The 17714-nt window shown below is 38.0% G+C and overlaps 1 protein-coding gene across 1 annotated transcript in view; it reads left to right on the plus strand.

Moving 5' to 3' along the window:
• Window positions 1-285: 285 nt before the first annotated feature.
• DTNBP1 (dystrobrevin binding protein 1) overlaps window positions 286-17714 on the plus strand; it is a 171407-nt gene continuing 153978 nt past the window's right edge. Inside the window, exon 1 of the mRNA XM_074207420.1 lies at window positions 286-430. Coding sequence (XP_074063521.1) covers window positions 375-430 — 56 coding nt within the window. The 5' untranslated portion in view covers window positions 286-374. The remainder of the gene's footprint in view (window positions 431-17714) is intronic.

Raw genomic sequence — 17714 nt, forward strand, 5'->3', positions numbered from 1 at the left:
CAGTCCGGGCAGTCACCCCGCGCCCGCTCCCGGTTATTTTACAGATGGGGGCGCTCCACAGGCGCGGGCACGGGCGCGGGAGGAGGGCGTCGGGGTCGGCTCTGCGGGCGGCGGGGCGCGCACGCGCGCTGCGGCCTCGGCCGTTCCGGAGCCCGGGCGGGCGTTACCGCGCCTGCGTGGGGGCGCGCCGGGGGCGGGGCCGGCGGGGGCGGGGCGGAGAACGCGGAAGGCGGGGGCCGCGGCCGCTGGCCGGGAGCCGGGCCCTGGGTGTGGGGATGGGCACGCGGGTGACAGCGGCGGGGTAGGGGCCGGCCCGGACCCAGAGCGGAGGGCGGCGGCGGGAGGAGGAGGAGGAGAGCCCGGCGGCGGCGAAGATGCTGGAGACCTTGAGGGAGCGGCTGCTGAGCGTGCAGCAGGATTTCACCTCCGGGTGGGTCAAGTGCGGGCGCGGGAGGGCGCGGAGCGAGAGGGCCGGGGGGCGGGCGCGCCGGGGCGCCGGGGCCGAGAAGCGGCCCGCAGGCGCCAACTTTCCCCGAGCCCGTCAGGGCTGGAGCAACTTGTGTCCCAACCGTAGCCCTGCCCCCTCCCCTCCCTCGGGAGCGCGCCCCCGGCGCGCCCCCGCGGGGCTGCGGCGAGCCGAGCAGGTGCCGGCTGCCGTCACGTGACCCCCGCGGACATCCTGAGCGCGGCCGGGCGGGGGCTGCCCCGGAGCGCCCGGCCCCTCCCCTCCCCCACGAGCCCACGCGTGCCGACCCCCGGGCCCGCACCCCAGAACAACTTGCCGACAAGTCGGAGCCTGAAGGGTCCCCAGGAAACCTGGCCCGCGTGCTCGCCGACTGTGCCTTCTGTCTGACAGCCCAGCAGCCCGATGGACGCTGTAGTCACTTTTTTGCCCCATTCCAAATTGATTTCCAAAACAGTTGTATTAATTCACTAATCCCACCAGCTGTGTATACGGCCTGCCTTTCCACAGCCGCCTTACCCTTCAGTGCTTTACGTTTTTGCCTCCATTCTTAGGATTGTTCTGAATTGTATTTCTCTTTATATTAGGAAAGAAAACATAATGTTGCATGGAGAGCTTGCCTCAAAGCCAGGAAGATTTGAGTTCAAGTCTTACCACTAATGCATATTGATTGTGAGACAAAACTTTTCTTAGGCAAATATGGCTCCTCTCAGTTGTCTTTAGTTGCAAATTCTCTTGGAAAACTTGCCTGGATTGTGAGGACTTTTTTTTTTATGCTTTTGTAAGGCAAATGGGCTTAAGTGGCTTGCCCAAGGCCACACAGCTAGGTAATTATTAAGTGTCTGAGACCGGATTTGAACCCAGGTCCTCCAGACTCCAGGGCCAGAGCTCTATCCACTGCGTCACCTAGCTGCCCCTTGTAAGGACTTTTCAAAGGAGAGTGTGCACTTGCTGCGTTATTAAGTTTCTGAATAGAAAGAATGGCCAAGAAATTCCTGTCTTTTGGTTATTTCAGATAGAATTTCATAGGCGCTTGGGTTGAATGCTGGGAGGGACCTCAGTGACCCTCTCTCTATTCCAGCCATTCTGAAGCTTTTTGTGTCATGGACTCTTTTGCTAAATTGGTGAATCTTTGGACCGCATCCCATCAGAATAATATTTTAAATGAGTAAAACAACATAGTACAAAGGATTACAAAGAAGACAAATTATTTTGCAAGTAAGATGTAAAATTTTTCCTGTTCAAGTTCATGGATCCCGTCTACAAAACCTTGATCTAGTCAAACCCCATCATTTCATAGACGTACAGCTAAAGAAGTTGAGGCTTTCACAACAGAATGGGGGGGGGGCAAGAGATTCAAGAGAAGAATACACTGTAGAGTTGACCTTGTTTTTAAATAAAGGAAGGAGGGAAATTGTAGCTACTGCCGGGGTTAATGATCTCTAAAAGAACTAAAAGAACTTTCAGTCAATAAACATTTATTAAATGTGTACCAGACACTGCTTAAGCACTAGGGATTCAAAAGACAGTCTCAGCCTTCAAGGAGTTCATAATCTAATGGGATGAGAGATTGGAGGATATGATGAGAACAAAGAAGGTCTTTGGTTGTCGGGCAGAGTCCAGTGACTATCAGAACAGGAGCATCTGGAGAGCCTTACTATTTATAAAAATGCTCTTTTCAGTGACAACTTAAAAGCATTAATAGCTGGAGCTGTGAATACAGGGCCCTTTGGACTTGGTGAATTTCTGTAGTGCAGGTGAAATTTGTCCTTAACCACATTCTGCCCTGATGACCAGATACGTTTCCAAGCGGAGATGAGGAAAGTCAAGTGCACTGTATGGGGTTGGTGTTTTTTATTTCTCTTTTTTGGGCAGTGGGTTATGGGGGAAGCAGTCAGGATTAAGTGATTTGCCTAGTAACCTGTCTGAGGTTGCATTTGAACTGAATCCTCCTGACTCCAGGGTCAGTGCTGTATTCATTGTACCACCTAGATGCCCCTCACTGTATGTTTGTTACATATTCTTTCTGGGTTAGGTCAGAGTCAGCTTACTTGCGTGGATTTTTAAATTATTTATAAGCACTTGATTTTGTCCCAAAATGGAAATGAACTAAGAGTGTGCTGTCATTAGAGCTGACTGTGATATCTTCAGCTTTTCTCTTAGCTGAAAATGATGGAATTCTTGTCATATTTCTCATAGGGGGCATATTGATGGATATCTATTACAGAACTATGGTGTCGCATCTGGCACTATGGGAATTTGACTTGAGGAGAATTAATAATAATTGACATTTCTTATGTGTTAGGATTGCATCTGTATAGATAGGAATTTCTTGAGGACAGCTTTGAGTACCAATCTTTCAACTTGGGGGATATTTTTTTAAATTTTTATTTATTTATTTAGGGTTTTTTTTTTTTTTTGCAAGGCAGTGGGGTTAAGTGACTTGCCCAAGGCCACACAGCTAGGTAATTATTAAGTGTCTGAGGTGAGATTTGAACTCAGGTACTCCAGACTTCAGGGCTAGTTCTTTATCCACTGCACCATCTAGCTGCCCCTTCTTGCAGGTTATTTAAACAGGCCAGTTTTAGGGATAGTTTCCCTGGGATCACTTCAGACTGGATTCAAACCCCTGTCCTTAGTGGTTTGTTTTATCCATTTCCAGTCAGTTAATGAACTAATGAGTCACCACCAGCTGACTATTAACTGACAGGTGGTATATATTTGAAGCCAGAGAAGGAACTGATCTTTTATGTCTAGAAATAAATCATAAGTGCTTAATCGATGGTACTTGAAACTTAGTTGGGAGTGGTGACTGGATCAGAACTGGAAATGACACTTTGCCAGGCACTATTCATTACTCTGATGATACAGATTTAATAAATGAAATAGCTCCTATCTGCAAAGAGCTTACATTAGACAAGTTGATAAACACAATGAGTAAATACAAATACGTAAAGATTTGTGTTTAATACACAGTAGTTTGACCATGCAGGAACTAATAGTTGAGGGAATCAAGAAAAGTTTTATGTAGGTTTTGCTTGAGCTGTATTTTTTTGTTTATTTTTAGGATTTTGCAAGGTAAATGGGGTTAAGTGGCTTGCCCAAGGCCACACAGCTAGGTAATTATTAAGTGTCTGAGACCGGATTTGAGCCCAGGTACTCCTGACTCCAGGGCTGGTGCTTTATTAGCTGCCCCTTGAGCTGTATTTTTGAAGGAAGAGAATGATTCAGGCAGAGATAAAGAGGGTGTGTGTTGTAAGCATGGGGCAGGGGGAACCAGAGCAAAGGCAGAGGAAATAGGAGATGGAGTATCAGTCTGACTGAACGAGAATAATGTTTGTCCTTCATTTTCGAAGAAGGCCACAACATCAGGGAGATGATACCATGACAAGCAGGTGAATTGGGTTTGAGAGAGAGGATGATGTGCTAAGTCACCAACCTTACTTTCTCCTCCAGAGTCATGTGGGTCCAATGGCCAGATATGAATCAGGACAACTGGAGATAGCTCTAGATGTGAGGCAGTTAGGATCAAGTGGCTTCCCCAAGGTCACACAGCTAGGAAGAGCCAAATGTCTGAGCCTGGATTCAAACTCCTGTCCTGATTCAAGGCCAGTGCTCTTATCTCTTGTGCCACTGATCTGTCCTGTCTCAGAGACAGAGATATGTAGGAGCAAGGTTGTGAAAAACTTTTAAGATAGAGTAGATTGTTTGATTCTAATGATAATAGGAAACCACTGGATTTAATGAGTGCTTAAAATTTAGATCTGCACTTAATATAAATCACTTTGTCAGTAGCAGTGTAGAGGATGCACTGAAGCCTGGAGAGATTTGAGGATACTTCTGGTGATGGGATTTGTACAAGACTTTTTAATTCTGTATAATTTCTGGTTAAATCAACCTTTATTTTAATACTTTTTAACTTCAGGATGAATGTGGCAACAAAGGGGTGAAGGTGAAAAATTTAACTCTGGTTTGAGAAGGAAAAAAGTCAAATACTAATGGATTACTCATAAGCACTGCATCCACATAGCACAAGTCATGAGTTGTAAAGGAATGGTCCTTGGGGCGGCTAGGTGGCGTAGTAGTTAAAGCACCGGCCTTGGAGTCAGGAGTACCTGGGTTCAAATCCGGTCTCAGGCACTTAATAATTACCTAACTGTGTGGCCTTGGGCAAGCCACTTAACCCCATTTGCCTTGCAAAAAAAAAAAAAACAACTAAAAAAAAGAAAAGGAATGGTCCCAGTGAGGACCAAATTACCTTTAAAAAATAAAATTAATTCTGTCTAACAGAGAAGAAATAGCTGTTTACTGATATGGAAATTTATAAAAATCAGCTGTCCATCTATATCAGGTCAACTAGTTAGGTAAAAGGTTAAAATTAACATCAAATTTGAAGGAAGGATAAAGATAAGAAGTCATTCTAGTTTAACAACTTCAATCTGACCTATTGGAATGGACTATTTAAAAAATTGGGAAATTTAATAAAAAAACAAAAACTCTATTTTAATTTGTATTATCAATATTTCCTGCCAGTATAGCCAGTATAAAGGAATACCCATAATAGGGAGGTCAAAAGTACTCAAGAGGGGCAGCCAGGTGGCATAGTGGACAGAGCGTTAGCTCTGGATTCAGGGGGACCTAAGTTCAAATTCGACCTCAGACACTTAATAATTACCTAGCTATATGACCTTGGGCAAGTCACTTAAGCCCATTTGCCTTGCCGGAAAAAAAAAAGATAATTGTCCACTTTGGGAAGTGGAGTGGCAGAGCAGCCAAAGGTAATTCCAGTTACAAATACAAAGTTGTTCACAAAACATGAAGAAAGATGATAAAAGATTGTGATCTATATCAACTCATAAAATAAAAACAGTGGACCATAAAAACAAGTATTCAGAAAAATGGCCTCTGAGACCCACCTGAGTCAATAATATCCCAAGAGCATTTATGGATAAAACCAGTAGAGTGACAACAAATAGGAAAAGGAACTAATTTGCAGTTCTGAAATCTTTTCATTATCTGTGACACAGCCACCATATTTAGACTTTGTAAACTCCTTTCCTGATGTGCTGTTTGAAGAAGTTGAAATGACACTTGAAACAAAGTTAGGAAGGATGACTGGCAGACCAAGGGTAGAGTTAGGAAATTTTTCCATGCTGGAGGTGTTAAAATTTTTGAAAGATAAACTAATACTTAAGGATTCTTAAGAAGAAAATACTAATAAAATAGAAAAAAAAAATCATAAAATGTTATTACCCCAAAGGTTGATTTAGAAAACAATAAGTAGATAGTACAGTGGATAAGAACCCTGGGCCTAGAGTCAGGAAGACTTTAGTTCAAATCTGGTCGCAGATATTTATTAATTGCGTGACCCAGGGCAAGTCACTTAAACCTCTGTTTGTCTCAGTTTCTTTATCTGTAAAATAAGGGTAATAATAATATTTATTTGGCAGGGTTGTTGTGAGGACCAAATGAAATAATGATTGTAAAGTGCTTAGCCTAGTATGGCAGATAGTAAATACTAAATATTAGCTGTTATTATAATTAATGTTATCATCTATTGAACTAGATTTCTACATTCTGTTGTTTGTGAGAATGAACTTCGCATATTTGCATATGTGAAAATTATTCTTGATGAAAATATTAGAAGGGAAACAGGTTTTGCAAACAGTTTTTAATGGCAGAACACATTTTTATAGTTTTACAATTGACTAACTCATAGAATACAAGAAGCTTTTGGGTTTTTGTTGATTTTTTATTATAGAAAAAACACAACTCACAGCAAAATATAACTTTAAAGAAAGCCTCTCCTACTACATAGAATGTTTCATGCTTGTGGTCAGGCAGTTAGTTCACAGAGTCTACTTTAGATGGGTCCTCAGAAGACTTCCAGTCCTGCCCAAAGAGTGGACATCTAGACTTTGATTATAGCTCTCTATTGATTAGCAACCTACTTCCTTCCAAGGTAAATTGTTCCATTTTTGGATAATTCTTTCTCTTCAGACTGACTCTCTACAGCTTCTATTCACTGCTCTTAGTTATAATAAATCTAATTCCACTTGTGCATAACTGGTTTCAAGTATGTGAAACCCTCCCCCTCTTTCCCTTTCTACTTTCCAGATGATTTGTATAAATCTAGATGAACTATGTCTCCCAGTAGAGTAGTCCTGTCCAAAAAGAAGGAAAAAAAGGAAACAAGTGTAGTCAGACCTTTACTTGGCTTATTTTTGATGAAACTAATGCTAACTCAGTAATCTTAGCGTCATCATTTTCTTGATATTCACTTACTAGTCTTTTGATAAAATATTATACAATTTTTCTGGAAATCATTAAGACATGTACACTGGCCTAAAGAGACTACATTTTCTTCCTATTTAAAAAAAAGTAAAACATTTGTGCTTCTTTGGTCTTAAGACACTTCTCATTGTTCATGGTCATTCAAAAATCACAGTTCCATTCATCAGTTATTTGAGTACCATCATTATCTTTCCAAAATCTGTTATTGCCACCCTTTCTGCCCAGCTTACAGGTCTATCTCTTCTTTGAGCCTTCTTTTTTGCTCTGCTAACCCTGTTCTATTTTTAACTTTCCTTGCCAGTTTCAGTTCACTTTAGATTTCTGAACTTCTTACAATAACCTTTTGGTTATTTTGGCATATATTAAGGGTATATTTTTGTACTTACATACCACTATCTATCCTTGTTTTCTTTTAAAATTTTTTTGCCTTTTATGCTTTTTAAATTTTTATGCCTTTTAAAATTTTAGTACAATGCTCAACTGTGATTCCAGAGAACCTCAGATGAACTGTGTAACTCTCTTTATGACATCTCTTAATGGATGATATATATGGGTTAACTACTAAATTATTAGCTGCTTGACTTTTGTCACAGAGCTCCAGCAGATAATTGAGTAATGAAAAATTCTCTATAACTACGACATCTTGCCTTTGAGCTAGGCTTATGTAACCTGTCTCTCTGCCTCATATTTACTTTTACTATCTAGCTGATCTGTGGAATGTTCTAGTGATGGTATCATATCTGTTAGTCTTCACCCAAACACTTCCCTATGCTTCCCCAGTATGATTCTAGAATTGTCTTAATATACAGTGATCCTGATACAAGTCCAAATGAGTTAAAATCTGTACCTAGTGAAGATAACTACATTGATGAAATCAGAAGATATACTAAAGTTTTGAAAGGGTATAATATAGGCAAATTGATAGGAAAGACCTAAAAATCCTTCATTTTTCTTTTTTTTGGATCTGACTGGTCTTGGGTCTTTGAGAATGAGAGTAAATTAACTTTGGGGGACCTTCATGTTTCATATCCACTAGTTTGATATTAACTCTGCAGGATTGCACAGGGACAATCAAATTTTGGAATTACCCTGGAGGACCTTCCAGATATATCTTTAAGGTGAGCATGATCTTCAAGTAGCAGTTAAGGGCTGAAGTATATGCTCTGTAATGATTCTCATCTTGATTCATACTTCTGAGGCATTTCTAAGGTAAATTTAAACGTGTAATGAGCCGGTGCTTTCTATGTACAGAACCATAAGTTCTTGATATTTGTCATATAAATAAAACTTAAATTCACAGCTAGTCTGGCCTTTAGCACAACTTCAAAACAAGAGAGCTTCTGCCCTGTGAGTTGCATCTTCACCCTAGTTACCTAAATTCTAAATTGTAAATGATTCAAAAAACTTAATTATAGGCAAAGCCTAAAGGAAGGAAATCTTTGCAGAATTCTGCCATAAATTAGATGTTGAAGATAGTAGGATATGGGAAGCAGGGAGGATAGGAGGGTGACAGAACCACTGAAATCCTGCTGCTGACATAAAATGAAATTTTGATGACTGACATCTCATGTAACATAAGGTATATAAATATGTATCAGGGAACTTCTGAATCATTTAGGAACTTAGTGTACCCTAGATAATTGCTAGACCTTTGACAGTTGATAAAATGGAAAAGGTAAAGGAGAGTTCATAGACTCTTGGGACCTGGCAGGGACCTAGGAGATCTTCTAGGACAACCATTATTTTACAGATCAGGAAACTGAAGAGCCATAGAGGCTGTGACTTGACCAAGGTCACAGAAGTGTCACTGACAGACTCAGAATTTGAATCAGGTCCTATGATCCAAGTTCAGTGTTCTTTTCATGGTACTATACTGGGCAGATTGATGAAGCATTTTTAATGCATTTTACTAGCATAAAAACCCATACTAACTTTTATGTGTAATTGTCTACGCTCAGAAAATCAATTTCCAAGTTCCCTGTGGCATTGTGTATCATTTCCTATTGTTAACATTTGCTGTTCCTGGGGTAGGGAGAGGGTGAATACCTTGAGTAACTGGAAACTCCCTGCTTCCTTTTATTATGGATTACAAAGTCATAATGAGGATAACTAGCTATTAGGTGTTCTATTATTTTAAGAATTACAAAATGCTTTAAATAGCATCTCATTTGATGGTCAAAACAATTTTTTTTTAGATTTTTGCAAGGCAAATGGGGTTAAGTGGCTTGCCCAAGTCCACACAACTAGGTAATTATTAAGTGTCTGAGACCAGATTTGAACCTAGGTATCCCTGACTCCAGGGCCGGTGCTTTATCCACTGTGCCACCTAGCCGCCCCTGGTCAAAACAGTTCTGTAAGACACATGCTCTCATTTAAAGTTAAGGGAATTGAGCTAGGAAAGGGATTCTGTCTTGCCCAGTGAACTCACTTAGTAAATGACTGAGTCTGAATTCAAATTTGCTGTTGATAGTGTTATTTGTCCTTCATTCTTGTCTAGGCTAAAACATCAGGGAGGTGAAGCCATGATATGCAAGTGAAGGGGGTGCTGTGCAAAATCTTTCCCTTTCCTTCATTCACCTTTCCTTTTTTGATTTAAGATGACAATGAACAGTAGTAGTACCAGAAATACTGGGGCCATGACACAGATCAGGACTGCCCAGTCTTTTTAAAGTTTTTATTGAAATGATAGGCAAAATATTTTGATTTGCCATTTTAGTGAGAGCTCTGAGGTATCTTTGCTTCGTTTACTAAAACACTTAGTAAACCCACGGGGGCTGCATAAAATTGCACTGCAGGCTGCAAGTGGCCCTGGGCATAGATGATGACATTTCCACCATAGTCATGGATTCTCCTTCATCATACATCCTATATATTTACCATAGTTGTATAGCAGAAGTTTCACTTTTCCTTTGCTGTTAGAAAGCAAGGCATCTGTAAATAATAGCACCTTTTGGCCCCCATCTGAACCATCCCAGAAGAAAATAAGCATGCCAATTGAGGAGAACCTGTGCTAATTCTCCAGGGTGTACACAGCCCTTTGAGTGGACCCAAAAGTCTGCACTAGGGAAGGGATGAGAAAGAGCTGGAGAGGATCAATGAGAACTTGGTTTAAAAGCAGTCCATTCACATTAAGTAAGCTTTTAACAAGACTGAATTCAAGAAGCTAATGGACCAGGGAGTCAGGTGCATTATGATGTAGCTCTTGATTAGCTGGAACAAACATCCAGTGGGCACAAGTAACCCAATTGGGCACAAATAGTTGCTTCATGCTTAGGAAGATTGCATAACATAGGTTTGGAGTTTAGTTTCAGGTTGAGCAGTGAAGAATTCACAGGCTCAATGACCCAGAATTATGCGTAACAGATAGTTTACACTTGAGCAATAGTTTCTTCAAGTAGTTCTGAGAAAGAACTAGCAACTTGTGGGAAAATAAACAGAACTTTTAAAGGAACAAAAGCAAGCAAGAAGAGTGCTTGAGAGAATCATGTCAGAAAAAAATCAAGGATAGTTTGTTCATTATTCGGATAATATTATCTCATTATTGTGTGCTTCAGTGGGTCAGATGCTATGGGGAAGTTTATGATCATAGAGTATGTGAGAATATGAAATAATCTTTCAGCTCATGGAGAGACACAAAACAAGTTTTCCCAGAGATGTTAGAAAAACATAGCACACATGATGAACTTTATAGGGAGAAAGGTAGCATGGAAAAGTACAAGTTAACAATTTGCTTTCTGCCCAGTATTTCCACTTCATCAATGCCATCATTGTATCCAAGTTCAGATTAGCAAGAAATTCATACTCTAACCTTTGCTATTTTTATAATAATGCCTTTCAGTGGAAAACATATGCTGTGTCTGGTTAAATGCTGACATGCCCTACAAAGAACTATGCAGTTTTGGTATCAGAAAAATTAATCCTCAGTCCTGACCCCAAAGGGCCAAATCTGTTCTCATCAGGTCCCAGATAACAGGTACCAGCTTGATAACCCCCCCCCCATTACTTAGGAATTACTGCAGATGAAGATATTTTTTGTCCCATCCCTTAAAAGCAGCCTGAACCTCAGTCAGCTGAAGGACTTGCTAGAACCTTCATTCCTCTTACTGGATTAGTGGCCTCTGAAGTCTAGTGTATATAGTTATCTTGTAGCAGATACAGTCTGCACTAGTCCATATGAAAACCGTTCCTCAGGATCCTCAGGATTATAGATATGGTCCTATTGGCCTAATGGAGAAGGCAGGATTCCAGATCGAACTGCAAGTCTTAAGTCTCAACTTTGTAAAGGACACTAACTAGAGTGATCCTAGCAAGTACGATTTTCAATATATGACTTCGTTTTAACAACAGAAGCCTCTTCTACCCTATCGTGACAGAGAGCCAGTTTCCATCACTTCTCAACAAAAGGTGATACATCTGTTCATTAGCAACTAGGGCCCAGTAACCAGGGAGCATCTGCTTTTTAAAAATGGTATGGTGAGAGGCCACTTGGGAAAGTTTGTTGTTCAAGAACAATCATTCTGGCTGCACTTGGTGTCTGCCAGAGGCTTCACACAATCTCCTCTTTATGGATGGAGACCTTATAAGGAGAGAGATTATCAGACAGCTTATTTTAGATCTTCTAGGACTAAAACCTGGGCCCCATTTGAAAGAGATAGATTTGCAGATGACACAATAAATGGGAACCATCAGGATATTTAGATGGGGAAATGGGTTCTTTATAACCTAAAGAGTCTAATAAACCTCTGACATTCCCTAGATTTGGGGGAAATGGGTGTCAATAATTTATTCCATACTGAGTCTGGAGTCCTCTGGGGTTCCCCTACTGATAGTGTTCACCAAAACTTGACTAAATTGGATGCTAGATTTTCTTAAAGTTGATTTCTCAACTTTGCCTTCATATGTACCATCATCCACTGTAAATCTTTGCTCAGATCATGACTTCATCTTACCCAGTCAACATGGTGGAATACATCAGAACCTATAGGACCAGCATATGTCAGCTTGAGGGGAAGAAGAGGTAGCTCAGGGGAAGGATAGTGAAAATATACTGAGTTCCTTTCCAGGTGGAAAGGAATTATTTCTGACTAGTCTCATCCATAAGAAGAGAAAAAAATTGGGAAGGGCCATAAACTCATACTATTTACCCTGAGCCTGGGCTCATTAATTTTGATGTCAAGAAGTCTTATAGTGATTGAGCACAATGACCTTGCTCAGTTCCTCATAATCCATGGTAAGCTGACAGGTGACATCTACTTTTTTTTTTAAATAGTGTATTTAAACCTGCATTCAAATTTTCCTTATTTTTAAAAAATTTATTTAGTAGTTTATTTTCCTCAATTACATGTAAAAGCAATTTGTAACATTTATGTTTAAAACTTTGAGTTCCAAATTTTCTCTCTTCCTCCCCATCTACCATTGAAAAAGCAAGCAATTCTATGAGGGTTATACATATATAATCAAGCAAAACATTATCATAATAGTCATCTTGTGAAAGAAAACAGGGAAAAATAAAAACTTTAAGAAAAATAAAGTTAAAAAATGATGTTTCAATTTGTATTCATACACTGTCAATTTTTTGTGAACGTTAACTGTCTTTTAGGCTATACTGGATTGTTTTAAGGGGAGAAAGTGTAGCAAATTCTTTAGATTACTTCATTGTCATTATTAGAGAAGAAACATTTTTCATCTCCTTGGGAACTCAATGTTGTTAGGTTCCTACATGGGATGGTTTGAGCAGCAACAAGGGTTTTTATTATCACCCTAAAGTAATAAACTGAAAAAGAGGTTGATTCCCAAGAGCTCTTGATACTTTTTCCCATCATCTTCTGATTTCTGTAACCTTCCTTTGATGATCCAAATGGGGCGCAGGTACTTTAGGAGCTGGAAAATTGATATTCTTAAAGCATAGGGCTGACCATGTCACTCTTATACTTAGGAATTTTCAGTGGCTTTCATTGCCTCTCCAACAAGATATAAAATTTTCTGCTATTTAAAAATCTTTCATAATCTGTCTTTAGCCTATCTTTCTAGACTTTCCACATTATTCCTTTTCACATTCAAATTGTCCTGTTTGTCATTTCAGATAATCAACATTCTGTTTCAGTGCCTGATGTCTGGAATGCTCCCCCTTCTCACCTCTACCTCTTGGAACTTGTGTTCCCTCCCAGGTTTGGCCTGAGTTGCTTCCTTTCTTTTTTTGCTCTATGATAGTGTTTCTGTCTTCCCAAAGTTTACTTTTTCTTTTTTTTTTTTTTTTTTGTATTTATTTGCATGCGTTTCCCTCCTCCCCTTTCCCCAATACAAAGAAAAAACCATTGAGGACATTTTGACTTCTTTTTCATATCCATAATATTTAGTAATTGCTACAAAATGATGATTGAATCAAAGTACCCTATGTTGTTTTGTTGAACTAGTGAATTTTTATTTCATCATGGTGTGTATGATGTAGGTACACAATTTGTTTCTTAGCTTTTGGTGTCTCCTAGCATCTCCTTACCAATATGACATGACTCTGATGTAGTAAATATCTAACATTGATATGGAGTTTAAAAGTTGTATTATCTCATATGACCCTCACAACAACCCCATTATTTGGTTGCTATTATTATCCTCATTTTATACATGTGTACATTTGAAAAAGGTTCTAATTTCCTTTGGCCTCCTGAATGTTAGTAGCCATAACCACTGAGCTTATTTGGACAAATCTCTATTTCTGGACAGGGTTGGTTTTCCTGGAACTACCAAGTGGGCTATTTTACCTCCTAATTTTGTTCCTTGAGAAACCAAATATCTATCAAACTGATTTCACAGGTCTCCTTATATCTCTTGTGTATGTATGTGTTGGGAGAGTTGCATTTTATCAATAAATCATGGGGTGAGTCTCTTTCTGTTCCTTGAGATCTTTGACTGGACCAGCCCAACCCTGTGCAGGAGGGACTTAGGTGGATTAGAGGAAATTGGGCTATTATTTACAACCCAATATATTTTCCATCTTCATTATAACTGTGTTAATATACTCCTATATGATTATTTGTGTGCATGCCATTAAGTACAGTAAAATTTTGTTAGGTGTTTGATTAGATGTCATAACCAAAAATTTATAAGTTTATTTTCATGTTCTAAATGCTTAATTTTTAAATTTCTTACTACTCATAATGGTTTCATTCTATTATTAGCCTATGTCACAAACCAGGATATACATTTATGCAGGATTGATCATTGAGAGTGTCTGTAAATCTATATTTCTAATAATCTTACTAATTTGAATAATTTAGTTGACTTCTTATCAGATCTCATTAGCATCATTTCTGCTATTTTCTTATTATTCCTTTGTACTTAACTTTTGCTTTCAATCTACTGTTTCTTTGCAGGAATCTTTTAGTACCACTCTTCCATTTTGTGAGTTTAATTAAAATTAGATAATATAAGCTATAGATCCATTCAGTCAGGTACACATGAATTGCATTTGTGCCACAAATGAACAAATGAATGAGCATACCATGGTCAAGGTCTCTTGTGTTTTTCCTTAAGATTGCTTTTGTATAATGCATCATATATCATGGCTTTTATTTTATGAATCCAGTTAGGATAACAGTGTCAATCCTTATATTAAATATTAGTGAGGTGTAATTATTTGTTAAATTTTAGATAAAAATACAGATTTTAATATTTTCTTTCTGTGACCTAGTAGATCAACCTGTGTACTTCACTTTCGAAACTACTGCCTTAAAGGAGGCAGCTATATATGCAGGTTAATTAGCTTTAATAAAAGAAAAAAATCCCATTACCCAGGTTATGTGTACAATCCTGAAGGATGTAGTTTAATGAAATTCAGATGGCAGACTAAGACTTCAGAAATTTCTTTGTCTTCTAGGAATTAGCTGCCCAGGGTAAACATCAGTCCTGATAGAGAATTGCAGTTCCTTCATTTGGACTAAAGCTTTTATGAGGATAGAAGCTGTTCTTTGCTTTTCTTTGTATTCTGAGTATTTAGCTATCTTACAATGCCAATCATGCAGAAAGAGCACCATAGATATTTGTTGACTAAAAGATCAGAACAAGGACTATAGCTTCACAAAGTGGTGACTTGGTACAGAACAGTGCACTGAGAGGTGGAAGATTTGAGTTTTAGTTTGCTATGCTCGATCACCGAATTGTTGACTAGGGATTAAAGAGTACTCTGTGCCTCATTTTCTCCATCTGTAAAATCTGTCTTGTACATCTCCTGGGGTCTGGGAGGATCCAGGGAGATACTTGATATAAAAACACTTTCACAGAACAAAAATAATATGGTAGTAATTTTTTTGCTGTTGTTCTGATTCAAGTCAGGTGTGTTAGAACCTTGATGATGGTACATTGTATAAGTATTTGTCTAAGTCTTATTTCTGCTTTACTGTTTTCCAGTTTTCCCTAGCAGTTTTTGTCGTATGTCCTGTTAAGTTGTCCTGAGCCCAGTAGTTAGTGTTCATGGATTTATTGAATCCTATGCTAGTATTTCATTTGTTTCTTCATCTTTCTTATTTAATCTGTTACATTTATTATTCTGTTTTTTTTAAAATAAGTACCAAACATTCTATTTGGTCTTCTTTGATAACATAGGACAAGAACTAACCAACCAACTAAATAGTTTTGATCATTTATTTTTATAATATAGTTTGATGCCTAATAATTCAAGGTCTCTTTCTTTTTTTCCTAGTTCTCTTTTATCCTTTTTGTTCCATTAGTTCCCTTGAGATTTCTTGTCTTTTTTTGGTCTTTCTGTTGAATTTTGTCCATATTTTTCTACTTTAAAAAGTATTTCTTTAGCATGATACTGATTCTGTAAATTCATTGAGTTATTAGCATCTTCATTTTTATAATATTGACATGGCTCAGCCAAGAACAATTAATATCTCACTATTTGCTTTAGTGTGTTTTATAATTGTATTCATCTAAAATTCCAAGTGCATTTTAGTAGATCTTACTTTCCAATTTAATGGAATATGTCTCATATGCCATCATATCATAGTTATCATTCTACTTTATGAATTGCTCTCAGATTTCATAGCTTTATACCAGGTATTGTTGATAGCATAATGAAAGCCCTAACTTTCAGCCTGTATTCAAAATAAACTATTTATTGAGATGGTTAGATAAGTAACATTTAGTAATGTAGTAACCTGAAAATTTATTCAGCAGCTTGAATACTGGAACAAAACCAAGAACTGGGAAATAAACAATAAAAGATATCTAGGCTTCAGAAAGTAGATTACACAAAATCTGCTTACTAAAAAGCTCATATATTTCATAGACTTGAGAATCTCTACAGGCCCTTAATCAAGGCCTACTTACTAATTTTATGCACAACTCTGACAGGCATGGGTGTATTTTTTTGAGGGATAGTTAACTTACTACAGATTATAAATATTAGCAACAACAAATGAGAGGAAGGAGGACTGACAGACACTAACAGCAGTATGAAGTAACAGTTGTTGTTGTTATTCTGTTGTTTCAGTAGTGTTGGATTCTTTGTGACCCCCGGTTAATATATTCTTGGAAAAAATACTTCTGCTCATTTTACAAATGAGGGAAATGAGGCAAACAGTTAAATGATTTGCTCAGATAATAAATATGAGACCAAATTTGAATTCAGGTCTTCCTAACTCCAGGATAGGAACAACTTCAAAATAATAATGATGATCCTGAAACTATATCCTTAGCTCTGATAAAAAAAAAACAAAACCAAGAGATATGTTGCTCAGATTAACAGAACCAGGGAATAGATAACTAAGTAACCCTATCTTTGAAAAAGAAATCAAACAGGACATAAGTGAAATTTCAAAGGAGGAAAACAGAACCATGTCTAGTTGGATTTATAAGTAAATTCTAACATTTAAAGAATAATTAATTCCAATACTATTTAAACTTTTTGAAAAACTAGGAAAAAGATAGGGTCCCACCAAAATGCTTCTCTGACTCAAATATGCTCTTGATAACTAAATCAGTGAGAGTCAAAAACAAAAGGGAAAAAACTATAAACTAATATTCCTAATGAAAAGTGATGCAAAAAAATTTTAAATAAATTATTAGAAAGGGGACTACAACAACATATCACCATGTATATAGTATGACCAAACCAGATTAATACTGGGAATGTAGGAAAACTATAAGCTTAATTGACCATAATAACAACAAAAGCAACAAAAATGTAATTATAACAATAGATGTAGAAAAAGCTCCTAAGAAGTTACAATACTTATTGTTTAAGTATTTGAGGCATAGGAATAAACATAGCTTTCCTCAATTTAAATAAAAAGTAATATTAATATAAAACCAAGAGCCAGCATTATCTTTAATAAGGATAAATTAGATGTCTTTCCATCAATGTCAGAGGTAAAACACGGATATATATTATCATCACAATTCAGTGTGGTACTAGAAATGCTTTCTATAGCAATAAGAAAAGAAATCAAGGGAATGGGCATAGACAAGGAGGAAACAACAAAATTACTACTTTTTGCATTTGATATGATGATTTATTTAGGAAACCAGGGATTGGCAAACCAAGGCCTTTGGGCTAAATCTGATCTGCTGCCTGTTGTCATATATTCTACTAGAGAATAATTTTTTTGCATTTTAAAATATAAAAAAAAATAAATATAAAACTTAATTTTAAAATATAGAAATCATTCAGCTGTAGGCCATATAAAAACAGGTATTGGGCCATAGTTTGCCAATTCCTGCCTTAAAGAGTCAACTAAAAAGTTCAACTTCAGCACAATTGCAAGATATAAAATGAAATCAACATCAGCATTATTGTATATTGCCAACGTTATCCAGCAGGAAAATACAGAAAGCAAATTTCAATTAAAATAAGTATGAAATATAAAATACTTGTATAGTATGAAATACTTGAAGGCTACCTGATCAGACACATTTAGGAATTTCTTAAACACAATTACAAAACTTTCTTTCCATA

The sequence above is a fragment of the Macrotis lagotis genome, chromosome X (assembly GCF_037893015.1).
Source record: "Macrotis lagotis isolate mMagLag1 chromosome X, bilby.v1.9.chrom.fasta, whole genome shotgun sequence".
Classification (NCBI taxonomy): Eukaryota; Metazoa; Chordata; class Mammalia; order Peramelemorphia; family Peramelidae; genus Macrotis; species Macrotis lagotis.